Genomic DNA, 19,202 nt, shown 5'->3' on the forward strand with positions numbered 1-19,202 from the left:
TTACAGCCCAGAGTTTTTTTTTTTCCCCTGAAAGGGGAACTTGGTTTCACTGCAATGTAAAATTAAATTACAGTAGAGTCAGGTTCTTTTTACCATCCCAGTATTAGAATTTTTTGAGTTCACTTTGTAGATGATGTCCCTCCAGCTCAGCTTTATGGGAATACCTCTGTCTAGTTAGCACGATAAGGGAAAAAGTAGTTTGCTATGAATCTTAAAGAATCAGCAGCGTGTGACTTGCAAATCTTAATCTAGTTAAGGTTTTGTAATCATTGTATCAATAAAATCTCTAATCAGGGGAATCATTACAGTTTCTTTTTAAAGGTAGAGAGGGCAAAAAGAATTTAGCCAGCCATCCATGCCACTGCACACAGACAAAAGATATAAGCCCTCCCCAAATGGATAAATCCTCTGGCAAATGGAACAAATGGATGATTCGAAAGGCACTTTGACTGGCCACTGAAATGAGAAGTATTCAGGCAGGTAGAAGACACTGACCTTCTAACTCTCCTTTAGGAAAAAGTCAATAATTGATAAACGTTAAGGAGTAGGAACTAATAAAATATGTCTAGATGACGAAACCAACAGGAAAAGCCAACACAGTTGGAATCTTTTTAAGTTTTCCAGTAACACTATACTTAAGTGGTCTAATTGTATGGCATCTTTTCAGAAATTATATATGGCACATTAGATATTTATACATATTTCTAAGCAGTGATCTTTACATAACACTAGGTATACCACACTTAAGGAGGTTTTTTCCCAAGGATAATTTTTACTTTCTATGGTTTCTCTCTCAGCCATCGTCTTTAGAACCTGAACCCCTGGGGAAAGAAGTGTGGCTCCCATTCTAGGGTTTCCTCTGGCTCTGTTTGGGCTTCCCCCTTTCTCTCCATCTGTTCTTACCTACTGTTTCCTCAGGTACTTATGTTTTTCTGGCCTATAGTATTAAAAGGAATTCTATGTGCCCCACATTTGTGGGGAGAAATTTGAGTTTGAACATGAGTAGACTTTAACCCAAGATAAAACTGTTGGAGACTGAATAATTGCAGAAGTAAAAATGAAGAGAGTGGATTTCTCTAGGAAATGTGTTATGAAATAGTAATGGTGTACAGAAACCCACCATGTATATGTTTGCCTTTTGAGTTGTAACTCAGACAGTTGTGAAAGTGAAAGTTGCTCAGTTGTGTCCGACTCTTTGCAACCCCATGGCCTATACAGTCCATGGGATTCTCCAGGCCAGAATACTGGAGTGGGTAGCCTTTCCCTTCTCCAGGGGATCTTCCCAACCCAGGGATCAAACCCAGGTCTTCTGCATTGCAGGCGGATTCTTTACCAGCTGAACCGCAAGGGAAGCCCAAGAAAACTGGAGGGGGTAGCCTATCCCTTCTCCAGCAGATCTTCCTGACCCAGGAATCGAGCCAGGGTCTCCTGCATTGCAGGCCGATTCTTTACCAACTGAGCTATATCAGGGAAGCTCTTTGACAGCTGTGGTTCATTAAATTAAAAATCATTCTCAGCCTGACAGAAAAATTTCTTAAACACACTTTTATGGTTTACCAGATCTAGCGTTTTAGTACAATGATATCAATAATGAAATGCTGCGATTTTAGACATCTGCATTTCAGTAAAGAATACAAGTAAAATATATTGATAAGATTTAAGGTTATCAAAATATATTAAAACACATATTTTGATAACCTTAAAGATTAAACCTTCCAAGATTTCGACATGGTGTATACTACTGAATGGGCTTCCCTGGTGGTTCAGATGGTAAGGAATCTGCCTGCAGTGCGGGACACCTGCCTTCAGTCCCTGGGTTGGAAGATTCCCTGGAGGAGGGCATGGCACCCCACTCCAGTATTCTTGCCTAGAGAATTCCATGGACAGAGGAGCCTGGTGGGCCACAGTCCATGGGGTGGCAAAGAGTCAGATACGATTGAGCAACTCACACACACACACACACACACACACGCACACAGTACTAAATACTGTTTAAATGATGCTTCTAAAAGATTGAAACCTCTTTGGAAACGTCTGACCTAATATTTCAACTACTTCACCTTTTATTCTTGTAGGAAAACTCTAATAAAAAAACAGACACCTATATTAGCCTGATTTTTAATAAATTTCAGTTTAAAGGTCACCGCTAGGAAATAAGATTTTTTTTTTCAGCATGTGAGTCAGAATAAGGTTATTGGTTATCTGAATCAAATGTCAGCAGCATATTATATTGCAGACATGGTTTGGGAGATCTAGTAACAGAACAGCATTGGAATTCTTTGCAGTTTGATGTATTTCATTACTTAATGTTGGAAATGAACTTATCATACATTGCTGAACTCTGTCCGAATAAGCTATTTAAAACAGATTGCAGCATGTAAATAAAGTATACCTGTAAATTACACATTCTTTAAATCAAAATGCTAAAATGTATTCACTGGTCACATTGGATAGATTGTTGGTTTGGTTTTGTTTTTTGTTTTGAAAACGAATCAGATTGGTATTTTATGGGGAAGTATGCTGATTAATGATTTTGTGGGTTTTTTAAAGTTTATTCTTACTGAGATAATTGACATATATACATTGTAATAGTGGTAGGGTTTTTGCATTCAGTAAAATTACCCAGGACAAAAACATTGTAAAGCTTTAACTTAAAATATTTAGAAGTTATTTCTCATAAAACGTAAAGATTTAATATACATATATACTGCAAAACAATCACCACAGTAAGTTTAGTTAACATCTGTCACCACACATAGATAGAATTTGTGTGTGTGCTGACAACTTTCATGGTGTACTCCCTTAGCAGCTTTCAAATATCCAATACAGTATTATTGCCATGCTGTACCTTACCTGCCCAGGGCTTACTTATTAGTTATTTTATAACTGGTAGTGTATACCTTTTATTTTTAACCACCTTTGCCCATTTACCACCCTCCCTCTGTTCTCTGTATCTTTGAGTTCAGTTTTGTGGTTTATTTGTTTCTTTTAAGATTCTCTATGTAAGTGAAATTATACAGTATCTGTCTTTCTCTGCCTGACTTATTTCACTTCGCAGAATACCCTTAAGTTCTATCCCATATTGTCTCAAATGGCAGGATTTCCTTTTTTTTTCTTACGGTTTAGTAATGTGCTGTTTTGCGTATATGCCGCATTTTCTCTATCAGCCCGTCCAACAGTGGATGCTTAGGTTGCCTCCATGACTTGGCTCTTGTAAATGATGGGGCAGTGAACTTGAGGGTGCATGCATCTCTCTGAAATAGTGATTTTGTTTTCTTCACATGTAAATGTCCAAATGTGGCATCCCTAGATCATATGATAGTTCTTTTTTTTTTTTTTTTTAATTTTTTGAGGAACTTCCGTACTGTTCTCTATGGTGGCCGTGCCAATTCCCATCCCTGCCCACTGTGCACAGGGGTTCTGTCTTCTCCACATTCTCAACAACACTTGTTTTTTGTGTTCTGAGTGGTGGTCACTCTAACAGGTGATAATCTCATTGCGACTTTGATATGTCCTTCCCTGATTAGCAGTGTTGAGCACCTTTACATGTACTTGTTGGTCATCTGATGTCTCCTTCGGAAAAATGTCTGTTCAGATCCTCTTCCCATTTTTTAATTGGATTATTTTTTTCTATTGAGTTGTATGAGTCCCTCTTATATTTTGGGTATTAACCCCTTGTAAGGTATATGATTTGTAAATGTTTTCTTCCATTCTATAGATTGCCTTTTCATTTGGTTGATGGTTTCATTTGCTCTGCAGAAGCTTTTTAGTTTGATGTAGTCCCCCTCTTTTTTATTTGTTTTGTTGCCTTTGCTTTTTATGTCAAATCCAAAAACTTATTACCAAGACCACTGTCAAACAGCTTACCACCCTATGTTTTCTTTTAGGAGTTTTATGGTTTTAGGTTTTGTGTTTAAATCTTTAAATCCATTTTGAGTTGATTTTTGTTTGTGGTGCAAGATAATACTCCAGTTCTATTCTCCTACATGCAGCTGTCCAATTTTCCCAGCACCAGTTCCTAAAGAAACTATTCGTTCCCATTGTATATTCTTGGCTGCTTTGTTGTGAAGTAGTTGATCGTATATGTAAGGGCATTCTTTAGTCTGTTCCACTGATATATTAACATATGTCTGTTTTTATGTTGGTACCATACTGTTTTGATTTCTGTAGCTTTGTAATATAGTTTGGAATCAGGAAGTGTGATGGCTGCTGCTTAGATCTTCTTTCTCAAGATTCCTTTGGCTATTTGAGGTCTTTTGTAATTCTATACAATTTTAGAATTGTTTATTATATTTATGTGGAAAATGCCATTGGAGTTTTGATAGAGATTGAATTGAATCTGTAGACTGCTTTGGGTACTATGGACATTTTAACAATAATCTTCTAGGTCTTGAGTACAGAACAATCTTAGATTTTCCTTCATTTTCTCTCATCAGTGTCTTATTTTTTTAAATTGTTATTATCTGTCAAAAAGAATATTTTTTAAGACGCTATCTACTTCTTTGTATTCAGCCAGCAGTGAGGGGCTTTTACATTTTCTTAAATCATGGCTCTCAGAAATACATTTTACAATGCACATACAGATATAAATACGTATAACTGAAACCAAAATTTCATGAAACAAGAGTTACACTTGCTGTGTTGCTATTATTATAGTTTCTGTATTATTCTTTTCTTACTTCGTTGTTTATAAGTATTCCTCTTGATCCACTAAATTGATCTCATCACACACAATTTGAAAACTGCTATTGTGGAACATTTTTCTCTGAGAAAAATAAATGGAACTATCTTTCATAGTTTGAAACAACTTTTATCTTCTCTTCCCACTTTTCCATTTTCCAGCAATGCTGTATAAATGCTCTAAAAGTGAAGTAAATTTCCCAACTTGAGCTAGTAAATGCAGCCTCTGTTACGGAAAAAGAAACCATTCAGTCAAGGACCAAAAAGATACAGAAAGTGTATCTTTTGAGGAAGCATTTATTACTGTTTGTTGGGCAGATTACAATTATGAGGACTTGTTTCTCATGTAGTTTTGTTCATCCTGATAAGGCAGGATAGCTCCGGCCCTGTGCAGTGTAGAACAGAGAATGGGACGTTGCAGGAGGATTCCGACCGGAATGCTTGTTCATTACCACAACAGGTTACTGGGGAGACTGATCTCTATAAGAGGCTTGCTGCATCTCTCCAAGATGATATTGATTCAGCTCTGCCTTTAAGACAGTAAAAATAGATGAAGATGACCGTAATTATAGCTATCTTAAAATCACTTAGTAAAATTACCCCAGAGAAACATTATAAACCTTTACTTAAAACACTTAGGAGTGTTGTTTTTCATGTTTTTCTTGGAGCAGCCCTTAAAAATTAATAATTCAAATGTGGAAATCCTACATCCTATTAATAATTCAGTACATCTTAATATTTTCTTCTTACCAGATGTCTTTACATCTTTCTGCAAATGAAGCCTTAGAGTGTTTTTCTCGCATTTTGGGTGGAAATTTTTATTTTGTTCTTAATTCTAAATACATGTGTTCTTAGGTTTCCAATGAACATAACAAATATACTGTGTTTATTGTAGTTGTTCTAATTATTCAGTTTTTAATTTTATCATACGTAATGATCTGATTTTACCTATGAAGACCATAAGGGTTAATCTGATTAAAGCTGAGCTTCAGTACTTACTAGTTATGTTATGAGGAGCAAGTTAGCATTCTCTGCATCTCAACTTCCTCATCTGGAATATAGGTATAATAAAAAACTGATGAGGTAATGAATGTAAACTTTCTTTGCTTCGATTCAGTTCCTCAGTCACGTCTGACTCTTTGCGACCCCATGGACTGTAGCACGCCAGGCTTCCCTGTCCATCACCAACTCCCAGGGCTTGCTCAAACTCACGTCCATTGAGTCAGTGAGGCCATCTAACCATCATCTCATCCTCTGTCGTCTCCTTCTCCTCCCGCCTTCAATCTTTCCCAGCATCATGGTCTTTTCCATTGAGTCAGTTCTTCACATCAGGGCCAAAGTATTGGAGCTTTTCGGTCCTTCCTTTGAGTATTCAGGACTGATTTCCTATAGAATTCTTTGCATAGTAACCCTAAAATATCAATAATAACATTTCACCAAAGATCAAAGAAATAGAAGTGAGACCCAAGTGTTTTCCAACTTTATAAAATCAGTGTACTGCCATGTGATTTCTTAGGCATTAGACTCAGTTGCCTTCCTCTATGTAGATAAATTATATAGCTAATCTAGTATTGCATTTCCATTTTTCCATTGCCTTCTCCTCCGTGGGCTTCCCTGGTGGCTCAGAGATAAAGAATCTGCCTGCAGTGCAGGAACTACAGGAGACACAGGTTCAACCCCTGGGTCAGGAAGATCCCCTGGAGAAGGAAATGGCAACCCACTCCAGTATTCTTGCCTGGAGAATCCCATGGACAGAGGAGCCTGGCGGGCTACAGTCCATGGGGTTGCAAAGAGTCGGACATGACTGAAGCGACTTAGCACACAGCACGATCTAGCATTGCATTTCCATTTCTCCACTGCGTTCTCCTCCGTGTCTGGAGTGCTCATCCGGTGTGTGTTACAGACCTTGTCGGCCTCAGTGCTTTGTGTGTTTGTCTTCCACAAGACTCTCTTGCCTATAAGTGGTGACAGTATGATTTTGGACTCACAAAGAATTGTGATTTGTGTGTGTGTGTTTGTCACTCAGTCGTGTCCGACTCTTTGCGACCCCATGGACTGTAGCCTGCCAGGCTCCTCTGTCCATGGAATTCTTCAGGCAAGAACACTGGAGTGGGTTGCCATTTCCTCCTCCATTGTTTTTAGTACATGTATGTAAAATGTAAAAATACTTCATAGGAAGTAATCATACATATAAAAAGTATTTGTTAAATAATATTTCTTTTTTAAAAAGTTGACAATGATAATAGACCTTATGTGAAAGCCAAAACTGTGCATAGGTTAGAAATAATTTTAATAGTGTTTATGGCTAGTTACATATAACTACATCTGTATATATGTGTGTGTGTATATATATAAAGAGAGAGAGGAGGGGGCAATGGAGGGAAATAATGTTGACAGAGGTTTTTAATAAATTGATTCTAGAAGTCTTGTCTTTGCATAAAAGTCATCACTGTCAACATCAAATACTATGGTTTAAAGCATTTTATTTGCATAACATTGCCCTGGGCGTTATGCAGAATAAGTACAAGATTCTATCTTCGTCCATCTGGTGTGTCAACATGTACTACAAATGAATATATGTTTGACAGTGTTGAGTTTATTATATATGGAGAGAGAGACAGAATACATTTTTTTTTTTTTTGGAACAGTTTTATGTCTAAGTTTTAAAGTATTATTCCACCAAAGACATTGCTTTTACTAGACCACTTTTTCTAAGGAAGCTTTTGGGGGGTACAAGTTGTTTTCCCCCTTCCTATTTTATTCAGCTGTAGCTCACCTACAGCACTATGTAAGTTTAAAGTGTACAGCATAATGATTTGACTCATGTATATCATGAAATGATTATCACAGGAGGTTTAGTGAACATTAATCATCTCATACAGATGCAACATTAAAGAAATAGGAAAAAAAGATTTTTTTTCCTTGTGATGAGACTCTTAGGATTTACTCTCTTAACAGCTTTCATTGATAACATACAGCAGTGTTAATTATATTTAATCACATTGTACTTTATATCCTTAGAACTTATATACTTAGAACTGGAAATCTGTGCATTTTGACTCCTTCATCCAGTTCCTCCCTCAACCTCCATACACCCCTGCCTCTGGTAACCACAAGTCTGTTCTCTTTTTCTGTGAGTTTGTTTTTCTGTTTTTGTTTTTGAAGCATGACTGGCCTACAGTGCTATGTGGTTCCTGGTGTACAACATAGTGGTTGGATATTTCTACACATCGCAAAGTGATCACCGTGATAAGTCCTGTTTCCATGTGTCATCATACAAAGACTTTACATTCTGGTGCACAACACAGTGATCGGGTATTTCTACACATTGCAAAATGATCACCGTGATAAGTCCTGTTACCATGTGTCATCATACAAAGACTTTACATCATTACTATGCTATTCCCCTGGACAGCTCTATACTATATATTTCATACCTCTGAATCATATTTTGTAACTGGAAGTCTGTGCTTCTTAATCCCCCTCAACTATTTCACCTTTTCTAAAGATGCATTCTGACTCAAAAATTTCTCTAAGTCTAATGTCAACAATTGTGTATTTGCTTTATTTAGTACATCTTAATCCTCCCTGGAAATGAAATCTTAAAACTTGCTGTTTGTATTTGGTTGTTGAATGGTTTGAGCAGAATTGTTGTCTTAGAAAGCATTAAAAAGGCAAACTGATTTATGGATAATTGAGAGAAAACAGAGTAGGTTAGCTAGTACCCAGGGAAGATAGCTGGAAGATAAACTAAAGATAAAAGTTCATTTAAAAATAAAAGTTCATTATCAGGGTTAATTTAATAGAGATTGGGAAACAAAGGATAAGCTTTGTTGTCATATCAGGGTTTTGCGGGGGTGGGGGTGGGGGATGGTTTGGTTTTTGCATTTAGTAAAACTGAAAATTTCAAACATGATATATATAAAACTATTTTTGTTCAGCCTCTAAGTCATGTCCAACTCTTTGAGACCCCATAAACTGTAGCCTGCCAGGATCCTCTGTCTGTAGGATTTCCAGGGCACCAGGCAAGAATACTGGAGTGGGTTTCCATTTCCTCCAAAACTATACTGAGATATAATCTCCTCCTCACCCAGACGACCCACGTGTACTCAGAATGTTTTCTCTTTGGCTTTGTGAGCCAAACTTTGACCATCAGTCCTGTTGGCATAATGAGGGGCTAGATGCTCGCTGTTAAGACGGGTGCATACTACCTGAACGCTAACTAGAAAGTTAAGGTGATTTTCAAGTTTTATTTTAGAGGAGCTAGAGATGAGAAAATCACATCTCGATTTATCAGTTTACGCATAATACCAATGACACAGAACTGGTTTCAGTGGCCTTACATTAAAGAGCTGTAAAGCTTGCATGAACTCTACCTGTTCTTGCTCTCAAACAACCATTAACCAGTTTGGCATACTGCTGTCTTCAGAGGGGAAGGACCTAAACACTGTCGGGTGGTAGGACGCCTCCCAGAGCTACATCCATTTGAAAAGGCCAGTCTTGGTGTTTATTCCTCAGGCTGTCCTGAGCACATCATCTGGTTTTACTAAATGAAATGGTTGGACATTTATGGAGGAATGACTATTTGGGGAAGGCGAGTGGTTCTGTTGCTCCCATCAGCACATGCTGTTGAAATCACAAATCCTAAAGCTTTTGGAGGGGAAGGGGACAACAGAGGATGAGGTGATTGGATGGCATCACCAACTCAATGGACATGAGTTTGAGTAAACTCCGGGAGTTGGTGATGGATAGGGAGGCCTGGCGTGGTGTGGTCCATGGGGTTGCAAAGAGTTGGACACAACTAAGCAACTGAACTGAACTGAAAGCTTTTGTACGCCATACTGATTGGCTTCTAACAATCCCATGAATATTTTCCTTTGAATGAGTACCACCACTTTCATCTGTTCCCTTTTCTCCAAAGGTGACCTGGTGTCTCTTTACCTGGGACAGTTCAGGTTTATGCCTGTTGCCTTGGCACATTTGTTTACAGTGTCCCTTTCCATCTCAAAAGCGTCTCTTGGCAGTAAATTATATAGTCCCTCTAGACTCTTACCTTAAGTTCTCTGTTTTTAGAATCATGACAACTGCAGCCCAGTTTTTTACATGTATTTTTGAAATACCCAGTCTGTATAAACAGTTTCTTTCTTTGACTTGGCACCATCCTTCTGTATTATATTTCTTAACTTGGGGCAGAATATCCTCATGAACTGGAAATTCAGTTTAAAGAATGACATCTTCTTTACAAAACATACTAGACTGAAGATGGCTGTGGATTGTTGGACATGATTCCCAGAAAGAGGTGGGATCTATTTCCCCTTCCTTGACTCTGGGCTGGCCCGTAACTACTTTGACCAAGAAAGATGGTGGAGGTGATGCTAAGCGAGTTTGGGGCCTAGTCTCTACAAGGACTGTGCACCTTCCACCATGGTCTTTTGGAGCCCTGAGCTGCCATGTGAGAAGTCCAGCTGCCCTGAAAAGGCCCTGAGACCATGTGGAGAGAGGGAGGGAGCTGCCCATCCAACTGTGCCCACCGACGGGCCAGGCCTAGGGTGCAGCCAGCGTTGACTGTCCGCCCAGCCCAGCCCTAGCTGAGGACCACTGAATGAGCCCAGTCAGTACCACATGGAGCAGAAGAATCACCCAACTGAACTCTGCCCAAATTCCTGAGTCACACCACCACAAAATACAGTAAAATGGTTATGTTAATCCATTAGTTTTGGGGTAGTTTTTATACAGCAATAGTTATCTGAAATGGTAAAACATTTTTAGATGAACATGTTGATATTTTATAAATTATTTTGATAAAAGTACTATTGATCCTTTGGATTTCTCTCTGTGAAGATCTTTAAAGAATATTGAGGATGAGTGGTAAGTGAATGGATGAGTGTATTTTAGGTATTAAAAGGTGGTAGACTGATGCAGGTGCTCACCATTTGCCTTCACATTTTATCTGCCCTGTGTCATTTTACTGTTCTTACCCACACATGACTAACCACACTTACAAGCTGGAATCAAGATTGCCTGGAGACATATCAATAACCTCAGATATGCAGATGACACCACCCTTATGGCAGAAAGTGAAGAAGAACTAAAGAGCCTCTTGATGAAAGTGAAAGAGGAGAGTGAAAAAGTTGGCTTAAAGCTCAACATTCAGAAAACTAAGATCATGGCATCCAGTCCCATCACTTCATGGCAGATAGATGGGGAAACAGTGTCAGATTTTATTTTTGGGGGCTCCAAAATCACTGCAGATGGTGATGGCAGCCATGAAATTAAAAGACGCTTACTCCTTGGAAGGAAAATTATGACCAACCTAGACAGCATATTAAAAAGCAGAGACATTACTTTGCCAACAAAGGTCCATCTAGTCAAAGCTATGGTTTTTCCAGTGGTCATGTATGGAGGTGAGAGTTGGACTACAAAGAAGGCTGAGTGTTGAAGAATTGATGCTTTTGAACTGTGGTGTTGGAGAAGACTTTTGAGAGTCCCTTGGACTGCAAGGAGATCCAACCAGTCCATCCTAAAGGAGATCAGTCCTGGGTGTTCATTGGAAGGACTGATGCTGAAGCTGAAACTCCAATACTTTGGCCACCTGATGTGAAGACCTGACTCATTGGAAAAGACCCTGATGCTGGGAAAGATTGAGGGCAGGAGGAGAAGGGGATGACAGAGGATGAGATGGCTGGATGGCATCACCGACTCAATGGATGTGGGTTTGGGTAAACTCCGGGAGTAGGTGATGGACAGGGAGGCCTGGCGTACTGCAATTTGTGGGGTCGCAAAGAGTCAGACATGACTGAGTTGACGGAACGGAACTGGAGATCATATATAATTTTATTAGTTTATAACATATTAAAGTTTAGTTTCAGCAGAAAAATCTAAGTCTACATGTATATGTTTTGCAACTGCTTGTAATAATAATAGTCTTACTGGACCCTCCCCCTGTACTCTGCCCACAGTGTATGTTGTTTATAAAAGTAGTTGGCAAATACATCTAATCTGTCTTAAGAAGAAAAGCTTCTTCCATGTATTGATTTGGTGGTAGTCTGCTTCAATTTTGATACCTAGCACTTGGTACAAAGAAAGTATTTGTTGAATTATAAATAAATGTTCCTTTAGTTCGTTACATTATGGATTTTGACCATTTTTCTTCCAAATATCTGGAGAGCCTTTATGCTGCAAATCAGTTTTAAGCATTTTGGCATCTAATGGTAAACCATGATAAAGGGTAAAGAAAAAGAAAGCATGCTGGATGAAGTACATCGAAAATGCTTTCCCAGCCTGGGGACCGTGGCTATGGCTTTCCTCGTGGCTCAGTGGTGAAGAGTCTGCGTCAGTGCAGGAGAAGTAGGTTCGATTCCTGGTCAGGAAGATCCCTTGGAGAAGGAAGTGGCAACCCACTCCAGTACTCTTGCCTGGAAAATCCCGTGGACGAGGAGCCTGGTGGGCTACAGTCCATGGGGTCGGAAAGAGTCGAACAGGACTGAGCGACTGAAACAGCAGCAGCCATGGATATGTTTGGATTGTTTCTGTGACATTTTCACTAGGGGCGCGTGCGAAAGCTGTCATATTTGTAGATCATCACTTCATTAAGTCATTCTGTTTTGTAGGACTGTGTCAAGAATTGATTCCAGTACTAGAGAAACAGCTACATAAAAACATTCCTGGCCCTTACTTTCCTGAGGTCCCAGATCTATCTACAAAGGTGGCACAGCTAGTTTAAGACAGAAACGAGACCTTGGTTCTTCTCATTCTCTTCAGTTCTGTCCCATTTTCTTTTTGATTATACCACATTGTTCTGTAAGGCTTCAGAGCATGGTTCAGCCTACGGCCATACCACCCTGAACACCCCCCATCTCGTCAGAGCTGTGGTTCATATCTAGTGACTTGACTCAGCAGTGTTCGAAGCAAGAAGGTGAATAGAGTAAGGAAAGATACTTCTGTTTGGAGAAGATGGTAAACTGCCAGCTTTTGATATTAGAGGCAATTTGATAGTAGCAGCAGACTAATTTGATATTAATATCTATCCTGTTGTTCTCACGTTGTACCAATAGGAGCTAATGGCCTTTATTGTAGAAGACCATCCTGCCGGGGAATGGAAGCTGGAGATAAGAAATAAGATACTGTGTAACAATTTTTGTACTTTTTTACAGCTATATCACCACAATTAAAATTCTAAAACTGACTTACTAACAGATGGTTGGAAAGAACTTAGAAAAGAATAATTAGCATTCTGTAGTATTTTACAGTATCCGTAATACTTCAATGGGTAATTCATGCAAACTGCTTAGCACAGTGTCTGGCACCTACTAAGCCTTCCATGGGTGCTAAGCTATTGTTAGGAAAGTCATCACCATCTTCTTCCATACTGTAATACCTAATGTTTGTTTCACAAGTAAGGAACGGGAGGGGAACTTGCCTGGCAGTCTAGTGGTTGGACTCTGAGCTTCCAGTGCATAGGGTGTGGGTTCAATCCCTGGCCAGGGAACTAAGATCCCACATGCCGCATGGCACAGCCAAAAAAGGAGAAATAAAAGGAGGGGGGCACCTGAGGCTGAGAGAGGTCACGTGACATGTCTTAGGGAGCACAGCTGGGACTTTTTCTAGGTACCCTAAATATACATCCAGTTCTCTTCCCCTTGTGGACTCCATCATGATTTTAGCCAGTGACAAGGAAAGTTATGACCAACCTAGATAGCATATTCAAAAGCAGAGATATTACTTTGCCAACAAAGGTCCGTCTAGTCAAGGCTATGGTTTTTCCTGTGGTCATGTATGGATATGAGAGTTGGACTGTGAAGAAGGCTGAGTGTTGAAGAATTGATGCTTTTGAACTATGGTGTTGGAGAAGACTCTTGAGAATCCTTTGGACTGCAAGGAGATCCAGCCAGTCCATTCTGAAGGAGATCAGCCCTGGGATTTCTTTGGAAGGAATGATGCTAAAGCTGAAACTCCAGTACTTTGGCCACCTCATGCGAAAAGTTGACTCATTGGAAAAGACTCTGATGCTGGGAGGGATTGGGGGCAGGAGGAGAAGGGGAAGACAGAGGATGAGATGGCTGGATGGCATCACTGACTTGATAGACGTGAGTCTGAATGAACTCCGGGAGTTGGTGATGGACAGGGAGGCCTGGTGTGCTGCGATTCATGGGGTTGCAAAGAGTCGGACACGACTGAGCGACTGAACTGAACGGAACTGAAAGCTGTGGTTGACCTTAAGTGTTAGCCTTTATCTAGTGGTTTAACTGTTGTTCTTTAGTTGCTAAGTCATATCCAGCTCTTTGCGACCCTGTGGACTGTAGCCCGCCAGGCTCCTCTGTCCATGGGATTTCCCAGGCAAGCATACTGGAGTAGGGTGCCATTTCCTTCTACAAGGGATCTTCCCAATGCAGGGATTGAACCCACATCTCCTGCATTGGCAGGCAGGTTCTTCACCACTGAACCACCGGGGAAGCCCCAGTGGTTGTAGAGCCGCCATTTATTTTTCTAAGGTAGTGATTTGCAAGGATGGGGAGAGAAACATGTGCAGGGTTTTAGGATAACTGTTGTGGAAATGGCATAGAAGATAGAATAATGAGGCAAGAAATTGGAGGTAGGACCAGTTAGGAGACTTGCATAGCTCAGGTGTGAGTTGTTTTGGAAATTAAAGGAGTTTTGTAGCAGGAATGAAAATGAAGGGACCAGTTTTCTCACATCCAATAATTCTCACTCTGCCTGTTCCCTGTAATCAGTACTGTTGCAGACCTGTTGTTACAGCCTCTCATCTCCAACTTGATTACTTTAGAGACTCTTGATGACTTTTGCTGACCATCCTTTCTCCCTTGCTCCCACAGTGACCTCTTATAACCATTTCTAACTTCTTTTACTTTGCTGTTGGGTTGAATCCTGCCAACATACCCGTAGCTCATCATTCTCCATTGGCTGCTCTTGGGCACCATAATCGCTGCCAGTAATGAGGGTTTCCAGCTCCTTTCTTCACTGTGCATTTGTTTTGTTTTGCGTCTGCCATCTGTCACCTGTTAACTTCTCCCAGTTCAAATGAAAAATCCTTTTTAATAGACATCACCAGTCAAACTTACGCCCAGTTGAACCAACCAGTTACAACCTGCCGTGCATAATTGATGGCACTCTTTGCCTGAGCTGTTCATTGCTGAGAGAAGAAAAGCTCATTCTGCTGGTCAGATAACCTGAACTTTCTGGAGATGCAGCATGTTTCTGTTTTTTAGTTTTATTTGGTGCTGTTTATATTTAGTGATTTGGAAATAAATATTTTAAGATCTCAAAGTTTCTTTAAAAATCTTAGCTCTACCTAGCTTTGATGCATCTTTAAATGTTCTTCAGTCAGAGGTAACTTTTTAAAAAATACTTGAACTTTAACTGTGTACCAAAAACATACAAATTTCCATTCATCAACGTTTTTGCCAGGAATGCTGAAATGAGGGGATGCTGAAAAGAAATATCCTATAATTTGATGTAAATATAGATAACAGTTCAAATAACTTGCGTATTTCTGAGTAATTGACTCAATTTAGTCTTTTCAAGTACAATAGTTGGACCTGTTTTTTAATGCAGAGGTTTTAGATTTCAGCTATCACTAAAGATAAAATGCAGGTTTTATGTTTGAAGACCTTTGTTTCTTAGATGAGAGTTCTGTGTTCTTCAAATATGTGTCCATGCTTGAATTGTCCCTGCTGTTTAAATTATGTAAGAAGATGCTTACTTTGTTGACAGATTAGTTGATGACTGAATATACATTAAAATGCAGGTTGAAATTTTGTTGCACATTAAAATACATAATGTGGACCAGTAGCTGCTTTCCTCTGCCTTAGTCTGGATATCTTGGATATTGTGCTTTAAAAATAATAATAATAATGGTTTATTCAGATATATGCGCGTGTAGTTTCTAAATAACAAGGTTTAAGGCTTCCAGTTGCAAACACTTCCCCACATATGACACATCTCTGGGGGGGAGTATTTTTATATCTAATAGATAAAAAGTCATAGTTAGTCATAGTTATATTCTGTTTCTAACATGGATATTTGGAGTTCTCTGGCTTGCTGTGACATCTTGCTATGCCTGAGAAGAATTGTAGTCAGTCAGATGGATGCAATTTATAGATCCAATAGTGAAGAAAATGTTCAGCGTTTTCATCGTTTTTATTTCTAAAAGCATTTACTTTAGTATAGTATTCCTTATGCTTTCAGTCTTCAGCCAGCTTTGAATATAAAATAAATAGCATAGGACGTGGACAGAATTTTAGAATACATTAGCAGTGTTTAGCTGAGCAGTAAACCGACTGATCAACTTAATCATGGACTTTGTGCAACTTACACCTATTACCAACATGCATGCTTACTCAGTTGGTCTTAAAGGTTATTTTTCTATTCCTATTTCAGTGAGGAAATCATTTAGATAATTATCTTATTTGTTGATTTTTTTGTTTCAGTGTCTTTCTTTAATTGAGGTATAACTTTTATGTGGTAAAACACACAAATAAGATCAGACAGCTAAATGTATACTCCAGGTAGCCAAATCCTGCATAAAGATGCAGGACAAACCTTTCAGACAACCCAGCAGTTTCCGTCAAGTTTCATGCCTGTTACTTCCATGCTCGAAGACCAACACAGATTAGTTTTGTTTATTTTTAGGCTTTTGAAAGTGAAAGTGTTAGTCGCTCAGTTGTGTCTGATTCATTGCGACCACATGGACTGTAGGCTTCTCTGTCTGTGGGATCCTCAAGGCAAGAATACTGGAGTGGATTGCCGTTTCCTTCTCCAGGAGATCTTCCTGACCCAGGGATCAACCCAGGGTCTCATCATTCAGCATCCTCATTATGAGACTCATTCATGTCTCTTGTAGCAGTAGCGAATACTTCATTGAGGTACAGTAGTCCCGTGTGTGGATATCCCACGATTTCATTGTTTATTCTGTTGATGGGCGTTTGGGCAGTTTTGAGATCAGGGCTATCGTGACTAACACTACTGTGAACATTCTAGTACGTATCTTTTGGTGCATATGTGTGCACACTGTCCGTTGGTGAATGCCACGGAGCAGAATTACTGGTCATGAACGCACAGTAGATACAGCTGAGCCTTGGACAACATGGGCAAACTGTGCAGGCCCACTCACATGCAGACATTTCTCAGTGGTAACCCCTGCAGTGCCGCGCGGTCCGTGGTGTGTTGAAGCCCTGGTTGTGACCGTGGATACAGAGGGCCAGCTGTGAGCTGTGTGCAGATTATCCCCACATTGTTGAAGGGTCAACTGCAGTGACAAATGATTCTCCAAAACAGTTGTGCCAATTTACTCTTCTCCCAGTAAGAGTTGTTCCACTTGCTAGCCGACATTTGATATTATCAGCCTTTTAAAATTTTAGCTTATCTGGTAAGAGTTTAGTGGTACCTCATTTTGATTTTAGTTTTTATTTCTCTGGCATGTAATGATAAACACTTTTCTATCTGCTTAATGACTGGTGGCATATCTTCTTTTTAAAACAACTTACATGTTTGGTCCACTTAAAAATTGTTTTGTCTTTTTCTTAAATGTTGTAGAAATTCTTTATACATTTTGGAGATCCATGTATTGCAGGTACCTTTCCCCCACTTTGCCTTGCCTTTTCACTTGCTTAGTGGTTTCTTTTAAAGAACATAAGTTCTTAATCTTTCATTTTTATGTTTAGTTCTTTTCTGTGTCCTAGTTAATACATCTTTCTGCACTCCAAGGTTATGAAGATTCCTCTTCCATATTTAATTCTAGGAGGTGTATTGACTTTTATTCTGGGATTTATCTCTAATTTGTATGAAGGGTGTGAGACACAGAGAGTCAAGGTTTTTCTTTTTGTCCCGCCATGTATGGCTATCCAGTTGATCCAGTGCTATTTATTTAAAAGACCATTTCCCCAAAGAACTGTAGATGGACCTTTGTCATAAATCATGAGATAAGTCATACTTGTAAAAGCAGTAGTTTACCTACGAACCATTTACTGATTTCTCTGTCGTCCAACAATTACCTGCTGTCTTCTTCAACCAGTCCATTATCATGTCTTTGTTGATGCTGCCTCCAAAATATATTTTAACTTTTATTTCTTTCCACTGGTATTGGCCATCATTCCAATTCAAGCCATCATTGATGCCTTGAACACAGCAGTCATCTCCTGTCTGCCTGCTACTTCTGTGCCCCTAAAGAACATTTTCTGTGTATTAGCCACACTGCTCTCGTGACACATAAACCTCCTCACTTCCCTGCTAACAGACCTTCAGTCACTTTCTCCTGTTCTTAGAAGAGCGGTCATGGGTCCTTCTTCAGTCATCCCTCCTGCTTTTCTTCCCCTTGCTCTTTATGCTGTAACTGTGCCAGTCTCCCTTTTGTTCCCTGAATAAAGCTGGCAGCTTTCTACTGCCTTTCCTTTATATTTTCTTCTGGTTAAAATGTTTGATTCCTGGTTTTTTGGTTTTTTTTTTTTCCTGTGGCTGACTCAACTCTCAATCTTCAGATTTCGGCTTAGAATTCATCTCCCTAAAGATGCCTTCTTTGATGCCCTCATGTAATATTGGCCCACCCAAGTTACTGTATATTAATCAATATTGATTTTCTCTGAAACAGGTATCACAGTCTTTAGTGATATTGGTTGTTTGTTTATTGTGTTTCCTTGAACTTGAGCACAAACTCTTAAGGATTTCATATGTCTTATATCCACAGTCCCTCACACAATGCCTAGTAGATACTCAAAGAAATAAATTAATGAAAACCCAAGAAGCCCAAATTCTTAATGACATAAAATGTAAATATAAGAGTTCAGACTAATGAGCTATTTATAAAAGTAAGGGAGGATTTTAAAAGATGAAATCTGACCTAAGCTTTGAATGGATCTTAGAATTTGATTGGTAGGGACCATTCTCATTAGAGAACTATCATGAACAGGTGGACAGAATTCAGAATGGAAGATTCTGTTTATCAAGCTGTAGGAGATAAAGTTGAATTAGATAATGAAGAACTAGAGTTTAGATACCTGAAGAAGTGAAACGGAGAGGTTTAGAGATTATATCATCAGTGCTATCATCCTCTGAAGAGAGGGGCATACGTGACATCACATATGTTCCAAGGTATTGGTGCATTTCATCCAAGTTTCTCTTTCAGGAGCATATTCTGTTCCATATCAGTAGTGTGTGTAGTAAGTTTCCTCTTTCTGGTATTGTTAATTTGTGTCATCTTTTTTTTCTTGATCAGTCTGGATAAAAGTTTACCAATTTTATTGCTTGTTTTCAGAGAACTGCATTTTTAGTGTTACTGATTTTTTTCTGTACTGTTTTTCTGTTTTCTATTTCTTTTATTTTGTTGTTGTTGTCAAGTCACTTAAGTTGTGCCAAGCTCTTTGCAACCTCATGGACTGCAGCACGCCAGGCTTCCCTGTCTTTTACGATCTCCCAGAGTTTGCTCAAATTCATGTCCATTCAATTGGTGATGCCATCCAACCATCTCATCCTCTGTTGCCTGCTTCTCCTCCTGCCCTCAATCTTTCCCA

General features: G+C 39.3%; 1 protein-coding gene across 2 annotated transcripts in view; it reads left to right on the top strand.

Annotated features, from left to right (window-relative positions):
- RAP2A (RAP2A, member of RAS oncogene family) overlaps window positions 1-19,202 on the top strand; it is a 41,627-nt gene that overhangs the window by 8,610 nt on the left and 13,815 nt on the right. The window contains exon 2 of one of the 2 annotated variants that reach the window (XM_086330328.1): window positions 7,846-8,226. The exons of the other annotated variant lie outside the window; for it this stretch is intronic. Coding sequence (XP_086186454.1) covers window positions 7,846-7,921 — 76 coding nt within the window. The 3' untranslated portion in view covers window positions 7,922-8,226. Of the gene's footprint in view, window positions 1-7,845; window positions 8,227-19,202 lie in introns of those variants that run through there. 2 annotated transcript variants of the gene reach the window in all.

This window comes from Bos grunniens, chromosome 12, assembly GCF_055505025.1.
Source record: "Bos grunniens cultivar Pamir isolate PY7600 chromosome 12, Bosgru_T2T1.0, whole genome shotgun sequence".
In the NCBI taxonomy this organism is placed as follows: domain Eukaryota; kingdom Metazoa; phylum Chordata; class Mammalia; order Artiodactyla; family Bovidae; genus Bos; species Bos grunniens.